We start from the raw sequence: 16,872 nt of genomic DNA on the forward strand, positions 1-16,872 counted from the left end.
AACGCGATGAAACCATGGTTACACACACACCTAGAAAAAATTTGGCCGTCAGTCTGCACAAAAATTTTATAGGTGAGAGATTTCAGTATTTCACAAACGGGGAAAACTTGACTACTTTCGTGTCAATACAGTTGATTTAATTCCCACTTGGACAGAAGATCACGGCCCTGCATCAAATGGGTCCCATATGAAATGACTGATCGATCAAAACATCCATATGATTGTATGATGATTTCTGTGTCAGAAGCTGACGCCTAGTGTGAATTGCGGAAAGAAAGAAATAGTTTTTCCTGTTTGGTTATATATACACACACAAGTTCCCCATGTTGATCGTGTTTTCAGCGTAGGAAATATCCATGGCGACTGGAAACAACTCCGTTCGCTCTCTGGAACACACCCCGACGTGGGCATTGGCGGTTGTCTGCTTCTTCTTCATAGCCATTTCCATTGTTCTTGAGCACTGTATCCATCTTCTCACCAACGTAAGCATTTCAGTTGAAACTTGTTCCTTTTTATTGTTATTTTGTTTGAATTTTCTGCTGATGGGGAGTTGGTGCAGTGGCTTAAGAGACATCGGAAGACTGCGTTGTGCGATGCCGTGGACAGACTCAAATCCGGTGCGGTTCAGATTAGGGATTTTATGTGTTGGCTTAGGTTTTGGTGTGGGGACTGACTGGATTTTGATTTTCTTGTTCTGGTTGGATTCGATGCAGAGCTGATGCTTCTGGGGTTCATGTCTCTACTACTAGCAGTAACTCAAGAGCCTATTTCCAAAATCTGCATACCACCCAAGTATGCTGACAAGATGCTTCCCTGTCGGTAAGAGACTGAAATCCAAAATTCAAAAGTACAACAATACCAGCACATGGCAACCCAATTTATTGGAAATTTGTATGATGATGTGTTATGGCAACAATATAGGCGACTGGTTGAAGATCAAAGTGCAAATACTACTGATCCTTGCACGTCTAAGGTATGTATATATGTCTCTAAGAGGGGAATTGGTTTGATGATTGAGTATTGATGACCCAAATGAAATTTGCAGGGTATGGTTTCTTTAGTGACCCAAAAAGGGATCCAGCAGCTTCAAATCTTCATCTTTGTGCTGGCTGTCATGCAAATTGTTTATAGTGTTCTCACCATGGCTTTGGGCAGGCTTAAGGTAAAATGCTCATGTTACATGCTGTCTAAATTTAATATTACCAACAATATTCTGGACTTGCAGCTAGGGTTTAGACTCTCTTTCTCCATTTCCAGATTTTCTTTTTCTTCTTTCCATTAGAACCGTCAAATGTAGAGTTTCTTAATTTTCTCATTTTCATTTCTCTAGATGAGACGTTGGAGTGCTTGGGAGAAAGAAACACAAACAACGGAGTACCTCGCTGCCAACGGTATGTTTAAATCTATTTCGATGCAAATTGTTGGTCGGTTAATGGCTTGATACGCATTTATAATTTGACCACCAAGTAATACAGTATGAATTTTAGTGTAGCGTGCTCCGACCTTCCCAGGAAAACCCGCAAGGTTGCAAGAGCTTCACTTGGGCATATATACCATTAATTAAACTAATGTGTTTCATAAACTCTAAAGTGAAAGCAGAGACTTCATGAATATTTCTAGATCTCTCTTCCACACCAAGAATTTGGAGCCACAGTAACATAAAATGCATGGATCTCTTGTCCTCATATGTATTGAAATCAGAATATGAAGGGGCTGTGGCCATAGAAGTGGACCAGGATATTAAGATTTCTTGTAAAAAATTCCAAGGTTCTAGAGGGATGATGTGTGTTTGAAAAGCGCTTCTTGGCCCAAAATGATAGCTTAGCTTGACAGGAAAATGGGTTCTAGGAATTCCTGAGTCCTAAATGGGGTGCTGTTTTTTTATTCTGATATTTTGTTAATCAGCCCTTACCACGTTTCCAATGCACCGGACCAAATTACTCAACGCCCACAAGTGGGTCACATTTTTTTATTCTGCGAGGGTTATCTAGACTCGAGAGACATAAGAAGGCGCGTGTATTCACGCGCATCGCCACGTGTGATGTTGCCTTTTGAAAACATTTTGCTTGTTTGATTTGATTTTTTTTTTTTTTAATTTTTAAATCCTTTCTTGCTGCCCGTTTCACTAGTTTCGATTTGACTATGACGGTCAGGCTGAGTAGTTCCTCAGGTCAACTCGGTTGCCGGCTCTTTAGGATGTTGAATAAACGAAAACCAATTTATTTATATTCTATATGATGCATTGACTATTGCGCGTCCGTTGTCCGCGTTCTTTACCTGTATATTTGTTTCTCAATAAAAATTGCTGCGTGTTTAGTACGAAAACTACGTTATTGTCGCATCACTTTCATCAATGTAGAAAGAAAAATCTGAATTTTCATGTTTCTCCAGGGAGAAAATTATGCAAGAACCTACGAATTTTTTTGTCTGGGAAGTTATATAATTCATCTTTGTATTCGTCAGATCCTAATCGATTCAGATTCACGAGGCAAACAACTTTCGGAAGACGGCACATGTCTTCTTGTACAGAAACATCCCTTCAATTGTGGACAGTGAGTTGCACATTCAGCAGAAATGAATTACTAACCAGTTCCTTGAATCTGCAGTAATAAATAGTTTGACAATATGGAAGTTTTAACAACGGATAAAATAATAATAATGAGTGTAATTAATGATGCAGAAATGCTTCTTCAGACAGTTCTTTCGATCAGTGGTAAAGGTGGACTATATCACTTTGAGGCATGGTTTCATCTCGGTAACCATTCCTATGTCTCTCAAATCCTATCTTCCTAATGAATGAAAAGGGAACTTCATGGATTAACGTCGACCATATGTTTCATGAATATCTCAGGCTCATTTGGCACCCAATAGCAACTTCAATTTCCAAAAGTACATACGACGATCACTGGACGAGGATTTCAAGGTCGTAGTCAGCATCAGGTTGTAGATTTAAATACTAAAATATTTGTGGCCATATCTGCATTTTTCAAATTGCCTTTCTCTAACTCTCATAATGTGTATTTTTGAAAATCCTTTGATAGCCCTCTGATGCGGTTTATTGTGGTTATCTTCTTGCTCCTAGACGTACATGGTAAGTATGGTTGCTTACGTTCAAGACATTTATTATTTGGATATTTTGTAGTATGGTGTCATAAACTCTGTTTGAACTCGATTAACCAGGTTGGCATGTGTATCTCTGGGTGTCCTGCGTTCCACTCTTGGTAAGAATAAATTGCTGCAATGTAATTTAATTCATCTTTTCTTCAATCTTTCAATCACCAGTCCATTTTGTTGTCTTTGTAGATAGTGCTGATTCTGGGAACCAAACTGGAAGTCATTGTGGAGAGAATGGCCCTTCAGCTAAAACATCAGAACTATGTAATCAAAGGAACGCCTCTGGTTAAGCCCAATGACAATCTCTTCTGGTTTGGGGACCCAAGATTTGTTCTGACTCTTATTCATTACACTCTTTTTACGGTAATTTTTCTCCATAAACCAAGTTCTTTGTCGAATATTGGTGGATCATTATTGAACTAACGCATACTACCTTTACTGATTTATTTTAGAATGCATTCGAGATGGCCTTCTTTATCTGGGTTTCAGTGAGTATTCGTTTGTTCATTTATTCTTTTAAAACTCTATGTATTAGCAATGATTTAATATTCTTCATTAATTTGGTTTAACCTCTGATTATGTCCTTGATCTTCAGATAGAATTTGGGTGGGACTCTTGTTACCATGAGCACACGGTGATCACTGCCATAAGAGTGGTGTTGGCGTAAGGGCTCATTAATTAGCTACTACGTACAGTGTTAATGATTATGTATTGATTTCCAAATTTTAATTTCCCACTACTAATTCCAACGTTTTGACTCCTCAGTGTGACAGTTCAAGTCCTTTGCAGCTATATTACACTTCCCCTATATGCACTAGTGACACAGGTGAAGCATTCTTGAAATCAGTGGCTTTATCACCACCGCCCGTTCATGCATATTGTCAATTTTCTCAGTATGAACATAAATTCGATTTTTTTTTTTTTTTTTTGGGTTTACAGATGGGATCACAATACAAGGGTAAGGCACTGGAAGAGCAGACGGCCAAAATCATAAAGCAGTGGCACGCGGAGGTAAGGGAAAGGAGGAAGAGGCAAGAACAGTCGTTACAATCTCCTCGGACATCTTGGACGACAGAATGGAGCCCCAGGAGGAGTAGTGTGACTGAATCTTCATCGCTTCTACGACAATGTAGGCTAGGAGGAAGCCCTACTAGCAAAGGAGAAATCGTGGAGGTGGAAGAAGAAGAAAGTGTAAGAAACGAGGCTGCCTGGTCAAGGTTTCGGTCTGTGCCCATGCTAGAACTGCAAGCAGTGAAGCGAGATGGGAGATGGAAAGAAAGAGAGTAGGAGGAATGGCAGGGAGGTGAGGTTTGTTTGGGATTGGGCAAAAGCGAGCTCATGGCTAAAGCAAGGCATATGCGTGGCTTGGGCGCATCATGGTATTGGGAGTGTTTCTGGGAAATCCATGTACAACAAGAAGGGCAGTGAGTCAAGCCGTGGCTGGTTTCTCTCTATATCTTTACAAATATGTGTGCATCCATGAATGACATCCATAAACTGTAATAATTATATACACACTATTATTTGATCCTATATTTATTAAGACAAAACAAGAACTGATGGTGATGTCATAAGGGATGGTGAAATCTTCCTAGTCTCTATCATTTTTTTTTATTTTTTTTATTTGTGGGTTTTCTCCATTATTCTTGCATTCACACACTTAATATTGTATGAAAAATAATTGATTTGCCAATTTGTCTTCTCCATTATCGTTTTCTAATGAATACCCATTAGCATATGATGTGAATTCTTATAAAATTATTGTACTATATTTATATATTTTTTTTCCAGAGGGATATATGGGCGGATTTTACACTTGACTTGAATGCTATTACATGTGGCTGCTACCCCATACCATAGTAGCTAAGAACTAATAATTTTTTTTTATATGTAAGTAATTAAGTTGTATGTAAGCACAATGAGTCACGTATCCTGAACCCGTTCCATTGTCTATGATCTTATTTGTTTTTTTGTTCTTTAGAATAAAAAATTATTTTTGAAAATAATTATAAAACAAAGCTTAGTTTTTTTTTTTAATTAATAGAATTAATTGTTATATGTCGAGGGTGTAATTAAAAGGGTGTTCGATAAATAAATTTAATGACTTGATTTAAATCATTAAATAGATTAAATATATTTAATAAAGTAAAACTTTAAGTGAAAAATAACTTTACATATTAATTCAAAATAATTAACTTATTTTTAATCTCAAACTCTTTTTATCTTATTTAATTATATTTAATAAAAATATGTTTTACAACTACGACTCTACATTCACAACTCATTTTTTATAAAATATATTTTTGTAGTTAACTTATAAAAATATTTAACAAATAAATTTATTACTTAAAATTAGTGAAAATAAAATATTAGTTAAATTAATTAGGATAAATATGTAAATCAAATGAAATATTAAATTAATTTTAACTAACAATCTCAATATTTAAAGTAAAAAAAATCAATGATAAGTTTTAAATTAATAACTTAAGAACAATTTAACTTAAAATTAATTTAAATTATTAAGTAATAAGTATTTAATTTTACCAAATACCAATTAAATTATTTTTATAAAAAATATATTTACAAAAATTAAATAGTCAAAAAATATATAAATCTCTAAGTAATTTTAATTATATATATATATATATATATATATATATTAATGGTCAAACCAACATTAATAATTTTTTTTCTTTCATGCTTTTGGGAATAATCTTTTTGTTTTCCTAATTTTCAGAACTAGTTTAACCTGATGCGGCAATGCCCGGAGGGGTGAGATGGAGTGGCCCCCACATTTGGGCAGCATTGAGGAAGCCTGTTGAACCTTGGGCTCAAATGGCTCATCGTATGTTGGACTGGAGTCGTTTGAGCCCAAACAATTAGACAAAGCACAAAGTCTGCCTGGTCCAGGCCCAAATCTCTTCGTACTTGTCAGTTGTCAGTGATTGGATGCCCCACCAGATGGGGGAGTAGGATCGAAGAATAAGGGCAAAAGAGTAAATTAATACGCAAAAGAAGTGGAAATGAGGAGGAACCTGAGTCATGACCACATCCTCCCACTCTCCAAAGCCTCCCCCACTCACTTTTCATATTCATTCTCTCTCTTCTTTCATCACCACCACAACCATCCTCCTTATATTCACAATTTCATCTCTCTCTCTTCCCCCCCTCTCCCTCTCTCTCTTTCTCCATGGCCCAGAATCACTCTCTCAGCTTGCTTGTAGCAGCCATGGATGGTCTCTGGTTTAACCAAGTCATTCTTTTCTCGAACCCCATGTCACTACTCTGCCCCACTACCCTCAGAATTGCACCACAAACTACCTCATCAGATTCTCTTTTGTATTGCTCATCCGACCTTTCTGCACCACCTCCTTCAGAAGAAGAAACCTCAGCTCACTCATCCGCAAGCCCTCTTCCACAGGTAATAAAAAGCCACTTCTGTCTCCAAACTTAAATTTGACACTCTTGTTGAATGACGTTTCCTTTTTATATCATAGTTAGTAGATGAGGAAGATGATCCCAAGAATGAAGGTGAAGACAAGGAAATGAAGCAGAAGGAAAGACCCAACAGGTTGAATCTTATGACAAGAAAAACCCGCTCATTTTCATCATCACCTGCCACTAAAAAACGTGCTAAAAATCACAGATACTTGGGTGCAGTGACAAGTTTACCCAAAACCATGAGCTGCAAGAGCTTGAGGGAGCTAGAACTTGAAGAAGTGAAGGGGTTCATGGATTTAGGTTTCAAATTCAAAAGAGAACATTTAAGTCCACGAATGATAACCGTAATCCCTGGCTTGCAGAGACTCGGAGGATACAACAATGATCAGGAAACTGAACTATCAGATTCCACTCAATCAGCTAATTATAAAGATGATAAAATCGAAGAAGAAGAAGAGGAGGAGAGAGCTGTAGTGAGGCCGTATCTTTCTGAAGCATGGTTAATAAAGAGACCTGATTCTCCATTACTAAACCTAAAGATGCCAAGGGTGTCTGCCTCTGCTGACATGAAGAAACATCTATGGCACTGGGCTAGAACTGTGGCATATGTAATTCAGCAGCAATCTTGAAAGTAGTTCATCCTCCCACATAACTACAGAGATGCATATGCTCATGCTGTGGAGATCAAACAATCAATCCGGAATCAAGAATCTCTTTCAAACACAGCTGCAATTGTAAAAAGGAATAAAGATCGATGTGAAACAAAGTGTGCAAATGTATTTTTGTTACTGTTTACCTTTCCTTTCCCCAAACAAGGAACGGAATAGAATGTTTTTTTGTAAGTAAAGCAAATCGGAACTTTCGTTCTACTTTATCTTGCTTTCCTTCCAAACTTTTAAGCCTCCATTTGAATCTCATAAACAATGAGAGCAGAAAAAATTAAAATCCATACAAAAGCAATTTCAAGGATTAATTTCTTTGTTCTTTTCCGCCTCTCATAATCCAAACAGATGAGCATGAAGGGATAAGGCAACAAAAAGAGAACGAACACGTCCACAAGATTAAAGCAGTCCCACCACGTTGAGGGTGAGAGAAAAAAAAACACTAAGCTATGATTTACAAGATAGCTTTTAGCACAAGGCAAGAACCCCACGATATAATTCCATGTTGCTTTGTCTCGATGTGGCCGTTGAGAGTGATTCATGTGATGGCAAGAGTTTTGTTGGATTGGGATACGTAGTGGTAATCATCTTCCAACCAATTGAAGTATGTGATAATAGGGATCACAATTCACAAAGGATGGATGATGAACAACTTGTGTGGGGAGTTGGCACTACCCAAACGTATCCTTCTCCCATCTTATATCACAAGCAAAGTTCTTCACATGTTAGAAATGAGGCCCATATGAAGCCCATCAACTTTTTCTTACTAGAGGTGTTCCTTCCTTCCAACATAATTATCACATCCCCATTCTTACATGTGGCAGGGTCAATTTTTTGCTGGACGTGACCTCCTGTTGCATCGGGCATTCCCACTTAAGCTAGAGGACAGAGATGTTTCGAAGCTAGCTTGTGGATTCCGGAGCTTTTCGGCCGTCCTTGGTGTTGAGAGTGGATGACAACAGGAGGTTCTGGTCACACCATCCCAGCCCCTCACATGTATTTATTTCCATCTCCATAAAATAATAATAATAAAAATAAACAGGGTGGAATTGGCGTGATAAATTCCATATAATTTTAATTTTTTTTTCATTTTTTTTTTATTTTTAAAAGTTTAAATTTTATTAAAAATAAAACAATTTATAAATAATTAAATATTATGAATATTTATAATTTGTTTTTATAAAATCAATATTTTATATATGTAAAAAGGTTTTAAATAATAATATTAATGGGATAAAGTTGTATTCGACCCATTTCAAATCATCCATAGTTTTTTTTTAAAAATTTAAAGCTGTCAAATCTACTCATTTTTATCCTAAACTTTGTAATTCATCTAAAAAACTTTTTCCATTATCACCCTTAATTGTAAACTATGTGTGAACCTATATTTTTTTTCATGTATGTTTTCACTTAGAGGCGAAACTTAGTAAAAATTTGAATTTTTAAAAATTAGAATCATCCCTTATTTTTAAAAAATAAAATGAAAAATACAATCATTTATCTAAAATGTGTCACAAGATAGCATTTTTTTTAAAGCCCTAATTGTGTATTTATTAAACAAATAAAGGAAATTATCACAATCGATGAATTAATCATGGATATTGAGAGTATAACTCTAATTATTATATATTTAAATATAAATATCTTTAATTTAAAATTTGAATAATTTAATAAATGAATCATTTGCTCATGTTACTCTCATCTAAAGTCGAATGCAATCCCGCCTACGGTTACCCCTGTTGGGTTGGGTTATTTCCTTCTTGTGGAGAAAAGCCCAAAGCCCAAACATTTAAGGCTTCTTAGGCCTTAATGTATAAAAGGGAAGAAGAAACCGTTTTCTCTTCTTCTTCTTCATCTTTGCAGCCCTAGGAGGAGAGTAAAAAGAAAAAGGAAGAGAAAGTTAGAGAGAAAAAGAAAAAAAGCCACTGAATTTTTGAAGTTAGAGAGAAGAAAAACGCTGATTTCTTTTCTTCTCTTTACTGTCCAGATTTCATCAAACAGTCGATCCTGCTTCGTGTGTGGTCTGATCGACCTGAAATTTGAAGGAGAGATTTTCAACTCATTGATCTCTAATCTGAACGGTGGAGATTAGATTTGGAGTTCTAGAAGGTTGTTGTTTCAGTCCGTGAACAGTGCGTCTTTGTTGTTGAATTTCTTCTCACCCGGGCAGTTCTGATCTTCAGCTTTGATCGAGATTAATCCGTGGTCTGATCGAGATGATTTTTTGTTAGCACGTTCTTAACTCATTGATCTTCATTTTGAACAGTGGAGATTGGATTTGGAGTTTGGAACAGTGGTGATTTGTGTCCGGGAACCGTGACTCTGTTTTGGTGAGATCTCTCCATTGTTTTATGCAAGTTGTTTTGTATTTGCCAAGACTAATTGTCTTGAGATATGGCTGATGTAAATCTCTAGTTTCATCTAGAGAGAATTGTGTAACCCATTGATTATATTAGTGGAGGGTTTAAGTGGCCTAAGGGTCCCGTGGTTTTTACTTCTCACATTTGGGAAGGTTTTCTACGCTAAAAATTGTTGGTGTTCATATTCTTATTGCATTGGGTGAATTGTTGTTACTCTATTAAATTGATTCCTATTAGGTTCTTACAAGAGGGGATAAAATCTGGTTGTGCATTGTTTGCGTTTATCCCATCAAAGTGGTATCAGAGCATTGGTTCAAGATAATTTGTGCCTTGTGTAGAACAATGGAAAGCAATATAAGTAGAATGATCACTCTGAATGGTTCCAATTATCATGTTTGGAAAGGAAAAATGGAAGACTTATTGTATGTGAAGGATTATTATTTGCCTGTGTTTGCTTCTGAAAGACCAGAAAATAAAACTGATGCAGAATGGAATTTACTTCATTGACAAGTTTGCGGTTATATCAGACAGTGGGTAGATGATAATGTTCTCAATCATGTTAGTGAAGAGAAACATGTAAGGAGTCTATGGAATAAGCTCGAACAGTTATATGCTCGAAAGACTTGCAATAATAAATTGTTTCTAATCAAGAAGATGATGAGTTTGAAGTATCAAGATGGAACTCCTATGACAGATCATTTGAATACATTCCAAGGTATTATTAATCAATTGGCTGGAATGAATATCAAGTTTGAGGAAGAGGTGCAAGGGTTGTGGCTTCTTGGTACATTGCCGGACTCGTGGGAGACGTTTAGAACTTCTTTGTCTAACTCAGCCCCAGATGGTATTATGAATATGGACTTAGTTAAGAGTTGTGTTCTAAATGAAGAAATGAGAAGAAAGTCACAGGGCTCTTCTTCACAGTCAAATGTCCTAGTTACTGAGAAGAGGGGGATGAGTAAGAGTAGAGATTCGAAAAATAGAGATAGAAGCAAAAACAAGACTAACAAGTTTGCCAATGTTGACTGTCACTACTGCCATTTGAAAGGGCATATAAAAAAATATTGTCACCAATTGAAGAGAGATATGAAACAAAGGAAAGTGAAAGAAAAGAAGAATGACAATGGTGGTGAAGATGATCAAGTTGCCACTACCACTTCAGATTTCCTTATTGTTTATGATAGTGATGTTGTTAATTTTGCTTACCAGGAAACCAGTTGGGTGATTGACAGTGGTGCCTCTATTCATGCTACACCTCGGAAGGATTTCTTTACATCCTACACATCCGATGATTTTGGAAGTGTTAGGATGGGTAATGATGGCTCAGCTAAAGCCATTGGTATGGGAGATATACGTTTGGAGACTAGTAATGGTACTATGTTGACTTTGAAGAATGTTAAACACATTCCGGATATTCGCATGAATTTAATCTCCACAGGAAAGCTTGATGATGAAGGGTTTTGCAACACCTTCCGTGATAGTCAGTGGAAGCTCACTAGAGGTTCTATGGTGATAGCAAAAGGAAATATAAGTTCCTCATTGTATTTGATGCAGGCAAGGGTAATTGATTCCAGTATCAATGCAGTGGATGATGATAGTATATTTAAGCTTTGACACAACAGGCTTGGTCACATGAGTGAGAAGGGCTTGATGATTTTGGCTAAGAAGAATCTTCTTTCTGGTATGAAGAAGGGATCTTTGAAGAGGTGTGCTCATTGCTTAGCAGGAAAGCAGACCAAAGTTGCATTCAAAACACTTCACCATACAAGGAAGCCAAGTATGCTTGATTTAGTGTATTCTGATGTGTGTGGCCCTATGAAAACAAAAAAACTTGGTGGATCTCTATATTTTGTGACTTTTATAGATGATCATTCAAGAAAGATTTGGGTTTATACCTTGAAAACAAAAGACCAAGTGTTAAACGTGTTTAAGCAGTTTCATGCGCTTGTTGAAAGACAATCTGATGAAAAGTTGAAATGTATCCTGACTGATAATGGGGGTGAGTATTCTGGTCCTTTTGATGAGTATTGTAGACAACATGATATTTGACATCAAAAGACACCTCCTAAGACTCCTCAGTTGAATGGGTTGGCTGAGAGAATGAATAGGACACTAGTTGAAAGAGTAAGATGCTTACTTTCGCAGTCACAGTTGCCAAGATCTTTTTGGGGTGAGGCTTTGAATATTGTTGTACATGTTCTTAATCTTACACCATGTGTTCCTTTAGAATTTGATGTTCCGAATAGAATTTGGTCAAATAATGAAATCTCTTATGATCACTTGCGTGTCTTTGGATGCAAGGCTTTTGTGCATATTCCTAAAGATGAGAGATCTAAGCTTGATGCTAAGACAATACCTTGTGTATTTATTGGCTATGGTCAGGATGAGCTTGGTTACAGGTTTTATGATCCGGTGCAGAAAAAACTTGTAAGAAGCCAAGATGTTGTGTTTATGGAAGACCATACTATACAGGATATTGAGAAGATTAATCCAATGGAGTCTCAACATAGTGGTGATTTGATTGATTTAGATCCAGCCCCTCTGACAAATCTTCCTACACAGGTTGAAGATGAAGCACATGATGACCAACATGACATGGGTGATGTTGAAACACCCACACAAGTTGAGGTGGATGATGATGTTCATGAGCAGTCACCAGCAGCAGAGGCTCCATCAAATATTCCACTTAGAAGGTCTACTAGAGACCGACATCCTTCCACACGGTATTTTGTTGATGACTATGTATTACTAATTGACGGGGGAGAACCTGAAAGTTATGTGGAAGCCATGGAAGATGAAAATAAGATGAAGTGGGTTGATGCTATGCAAGATGAGATGGAGTCATTGCATGAGAACCATTCTTTTGAGCTTGTCAAGTTGCCAAAAGGAAAAAGAGCTTTGAAGAACAGGTGGGTTTACAGAGTGAAGCAAGAAGAACACACTTCACAACCTCATTACAAAGCTAGATTGGTCATCAAAGGGTTCAATCAAAAGAAAGGTATTGATTTTGATGAGATTTTTTCTCCTGTTGTTAAGATGTCATCTATTCGTGTGGTTTTGGGCTTGACAGCTAGTCTTGATTTGGAGATTCAACAGATGGATGTTAAGACTGCATTTCTTCATGGTGATTTAGACAAAGAAATTTATATGGAACAACCAGAGGGTTTCGTACTAAATGGGAAAGAGGATTATGTGTGTAAGCTGAAGAAAAGTTTTTATGGCTTGAAGCAAGCACCGAGGCAGTGGTATAAGAAGTTTGAGTCAGTTATGGGGGAGCAAGGCTACCGGAAAACTACTTCTGACCATTGTGTATTTGTGCAGAAATTCTCTGATGATGATTTTGTTATATTGTTGTTCTATGTTGATGATATCTTGATTGTTGGCAGGAATGTTTCAAGAATTGATAACTTGAAGAAGCAGTTAAGCAAATCCTTTGCCATGAAGGATTTAGGGCCAGTAAAGAGAATTCTTGGCATCAGAATTGAGTGGGATAGAGCATCCAAGAAGCTATGTATGTTACAAGAGCAATATATTGAAAATGTGCTTGCAAGGTTTAACATGAGCAAAGCCAACGTGGTTAGTTCTCCTCTAACTAGTCACTTTAAGCTAAGCAGCAGACATAGCCCTTCTACAAATAAGGAGAAGGAAGACATAAGAAGAGTTCTGTATGCCTCAACAGTAGGAAGTTTGATGTATGCCATGGTATGTACTAAACCAGACATAGCTTATGCAGTTGGTGTTGTTAGCCGGTTTTTATCGAATCCAGGAAGACATCATTGGGAAGCAGTCAAGTGGATTATGAGATATTTACGAGGCACTTCCAAGTTGAAACTCACTTTTGGAGGTGGGAAACCAATACTTGTTGGATACACTGATTCAGACATGGCAGGGGATGTGGATAATAGAAGGTCTACTTCAGGCTATTTGATGACATTCTCAGGAGGTGCTGTGTCTTGGCAATCGAGACTACATAAATGTATTGCACTTTCTACAACAGAGGCAGAGTACATTGTAGCAGCAGAAGCATGTAAAGAGTTGTTGTGGATGAAGTGTTTCATGCAAGAGCTCTGGTTTAAACAACAGCGCTATGTGGTATACTGTGATAACCAAAGTGCTATCCACCTCAGTAAGAATTCTACCTATCATGCAAGATCAAAACACATTGATGTGAGGTATCATTTGATGAGAGATGCTCTCAATGACAACTTGTTTGAAATTGAGAAGATACATATAGATAACAATGGCTCAGATATGTTGACAAAGACACTACCAAGGGAGAAGCTTGGAGTTTTTTGTTCCATCGCTGGGATGGTGAATCCCTCCACATAGTCGGAAAGGGGGAGATTTGTTGGGTTGGGTTATTTCCTTCTTGTGGAGGAAAGCCCAAAGCCCAAACATTTAAGGCTTATTAAGCCTTAATGTATAAAAGGGAAGAAGAAACCGTTTTCTCTTCTTCTTCATCATCTTTGCAGCCCTAAGAGGAGAGTAAGAAGAAAAAGGAAGAGAAAGTTAGAGAGAAAAAGAAAAAGAGCCACTAGATTTTTGAAGTTAGAGAGAAGAAAAACGCTGATTTCTTTTCTTCTCTTTATTGTCCAGATTTCATCAAACGGTCGATCCCGCTTCGTGTGTGGTCCGATCGACCTGAAATTTTAAGGAGAGATTTTCAACTCATTGATCTCTAATCTGAACGGTGGAGATCAGATTTGAAGTTCTGGAAGGTTGTTGTTACTTGTTTCAGTCCGTGAATAGTGCGTCTTTGTTGTTGAATTTCTTCTCACCCGGGCAGTTCTGATCTTCAGCTTTGATCGAGATTAATCCGTGGTCTGATCGAGATGATTTTTGGTTAGCACGTTCTTAACTCATTGATCTTCATTTTGAACAGTGGAGATTGGATTTGGAGTTTGGAACAGTGGTGATTTGTGTTCGGGAACAGTGACTCTGTTTTGGTGAGATCTCTCCATTGTTTTATGCAAGTTGTTTTGTATTTGTCAAGACTAATTGTCTTAAAATATGACTGATGTAAATCTCTAGTTTCATCTAGAGAGAATTGTGTAACCCATTGATTATATTAGTGGAAGGTTTAAGTGGTCTAAGAGTCCCGTGGTTTTTACTTCTCACATTTGGGAAGGTTTTCCACGCTAAAAATTGTTGGTGTTCATATTCTTATTGCATTGGGTGAATTGTTGTTACTCTATTAAATTGATTCCTATTAGGTTCTTACAAGAGGGGATAAAATCTGGTTGTGCATTATTTGCGTTTATCCCATCAACCCCCGACAGCAAGGCGGATTGATCTGGGCCAAAAATTCTCTGATAGGTCGGGACCCGGCTAAACTTACATCTTTACGGCGACAACTCTTCTCTCATTAGGCCGGAGGAAATATCTATTTCACAAAAGACTGATGCTGGGAACAGAATGGGCATGCAACCTGCCAAAGCAACATGGACTCAATTATCAGCACAGGATTAAAATTGTGGGCTTAATTTTGGCCTTATTTCTCAATTTTAAAAGGGTTTACCCTCACGAGGGAAAATGGGCCAAAGGACATGGATCAGGGTGCCCACTGTTGAGCCCCCTACCGTCTTTTGTTACCTACTTTGAGGATCTGGCCCAATTCGGTTGAACTAAGAATTTTTCATTGCTTGGCCCATCAAATAAAGGACCCAGTGTAATCATAAGTACTGGTAAATTTCTTGAGTTTTAGACTATTTTATCCACTTTAGGGGCAGATGAGACTTCCCAAAAGCCAAAATGTTGGCGCACCAAAAGAAAATAAAGAATGAAAAGCTCGAAGCATTATATGGATAAAATCACATTAAAAATTACAGGAACAACAAAATGATGCATTGATTGCGTCAATGATACCCTACTCTACCTTACTGCCCAACGAATTACAAGCAAGGCCTATCTGATTTACAAAAGAATTTCCACCACATCCTAGGTGGAATTGGATGGATTGACCACAAATACACTCCCAAATCCCCACTACTTATCCTTATATTGACTAAATACTGAATCCCCACTAATCTTTCCAAGGGACCAATCCCATCCTATTTCTTGGTCAGCCACATACCAGTAATGGTGCTCCTATCTAATTACAATGAATTCCACTATGCTTTTGGTCCACTAGCAGTGACATGGCACCCCATGTTCAGAGGTTAATATTGCACTAAAATATTTTACTCACTCACCAAATGGCTCCTGAGTTTGAACCCAACCAAATGGCTACTTGCTGTAAAATATTTTGTTCCATAATATTTTCAAAAGATCAAAAAATGTAAATTTGATAAGGAGATATCAATTAAATATGTAGGCATCTTTTAATTAAAAAAAGATCGGGAAAAGATGGGCAAATTATGACACACTGTCTATGATGATAAACTTCTGATGTTCTCCCAGATCTTTTTTAATGAAGATAGGGAGATGCAAATTACCAATCTGGACCTCATAATATTGAACCATCAATTTTCTGGATATGGCTCAGTATAAATATCACACTTCTTAACATTTTGATCAAAATTTTAAAATTGAATAGAGAATGTTATGGGAGATAATATAGATGATTGAATAAGTAAGTTGGAAAGTCTGAAAGCGTGTAGGAGGAATGGGCCCAGTGGCAACAAAATGAAGGAATCAATGAACTGTAAGCAAATTTTTTTAATCAAATTTTTTTTTATATGTGGACTCACAATGATTGCAGATTAAAGGCACTGCACCCAAAAAGACAAAAAAACTAAATTTTAAAATTGCTTCCAACTTAAACGAAGTGGCCACCAAGTTTAATAGATTATCAGTTATGGTGGAAGTTGACGTCTTTATTTTATTATTGTAAATGCAAGATTCTCTTCCTTTTTTTTCCTTTTGGCAATTATCAGGTGATTCTCATCATTCATGAGAAATTATTAGGAAACCAACAAAATAAATAAATAAAAAGAGAGGATGAATTAGCGTTATATGGTTGGTAGCAGGGGCCAAAGGGTGAGGCCAAAGGGCCACCCTGAAAATATTAGAAAAAAAAACCTCCCCTTCTTAGAGGAGATTCGAACCCAAGTCTACTTCTGCTCGTCTTAAATAATTACAACTTTAGCCTAATTTTAAGTGGAAAAATTTGTATGTATACTATATGTAAAGTGCTAGTTCTACCACTGGTTGGTAGCCTGCCCAAAAAAGAAGGTTACTTAAATATGATAATGAGCATTTTTTTATTTTTGGGTGTAAAAACCGAAAGAATAGTTGCTTTCAGTGGAGCAACACGCGTGGGTAAAATAGCCGAAAGGTCAAAGAAAGTGGCGTAG

The 16,872-nt window shown here is 37.1% G+C and overlaps 2 protein-coding genes across 2 annotated transcripts; both read left to right on the top strand.

Moving 5' to 3' along the window:
• LOC117919936 (MLO-like protein 3) lies at positions 1–4,700 on the top strand. Its single transcript, XM_034837247.1, has 16 exons — positions 1–482; positions 560–617; positions 714–819; positions 922–973; positions 1,046–1,162; positions 1,331–1,391; positions 2,464–2,552; positions 2,681–2,755; positions 2,852–2,940; positions 3,042–3,091; positions 3,181–3,221; positions 3,304–3,477; positions 3,567–3,602; positions 3,710–3,777; positions 3,880–3,940; positions 4,054–4,700. The coding sequence occupies exons 1-16, from the start codon at positions 357–359 to the stop codon at positions 4,399–4,401; spliced, it is 1,551 nt and encodes a 516-aa protein (XP_034693138.1). The 5' UTR covers positions 1–356; the 3' UTR covers positions 4,402–4,700.
• A 1,524-nt stretch (positions 4,701–6,224) lies between these two features.
• On the top strand, positions 6,225–7,432 carry LOC117920804. Its single transcript, XM_034838441.1, has 2 exons — positions 6,225–6,535; positions 6,612–7,432. The coding sequence occupies exons 1-2, from the start codon at positions 6,305–6,307 to the stop codon at positions 7,182–7,184; spliced, it is 804 nt and encodes a 267-aa protein (XP_034694332.1). The 5' UTR covers positions 6,225–6,304; the 3' UTR covers positions 7,185–7,432.
• Positions 7,433–16,872: the final 9,440 nt, after the last annotated feature.

This window comes from Vitis riparia, chromosome 8 (genome assembly GCF_004353265.1).
Source record: "Vitis riparia cultivar Riparia Gloire de Montpellier isolate 1030 chromosome 8, EGFV_Vit.rip_1.0, whole genome shotgun sequence".
In the NCBI taxonomy this organism is placed as follows: Eukaryota; Viridiplantae; Streptophyta; class Magnoliopsida; order Vitales; family Vitaceae; genus Vitis; species Vitis riparia.

Bases quoted from the DNA above. Each gene is read 5' to 3' on its own strand.
- LOC117919936 (XM_034837247.1), top strand. From the start codon at position 357: ATGGCGACTGGAAACAACTCCGTTCGCTCTCTGGAACACACCCCGACG. The intron at 1,392-2,463 runs GTATGTTTAAAT...TGTATTCGTCAG, and splicing joins GGAGTACCTCGCTGCCAACG to ATCCTAATCGATTCAGATTC. The intron at 3,778-3,879 runs GTAAGGGCTCAT...TTGACTCCTCAG, and splicing joins GCCATAAGAGTGGTGTTGGC to TGTGACAGTTCAAGTCCTTT.
- LOC117920804 (XM_034838441.1), top strand. From the start codon at position 6,305: ATGGCCCAGAATCACTCTCTCAGCTTGCTTGTAGCAGCCATGGATGGT. The intron at 6,536-6,611 runs GTAATAAAAAGC...TTTATATCATAG, and splicing joins CCGCAAGCCCTCTTCCACAG to TTAGTAGATGAGGAAGATGA.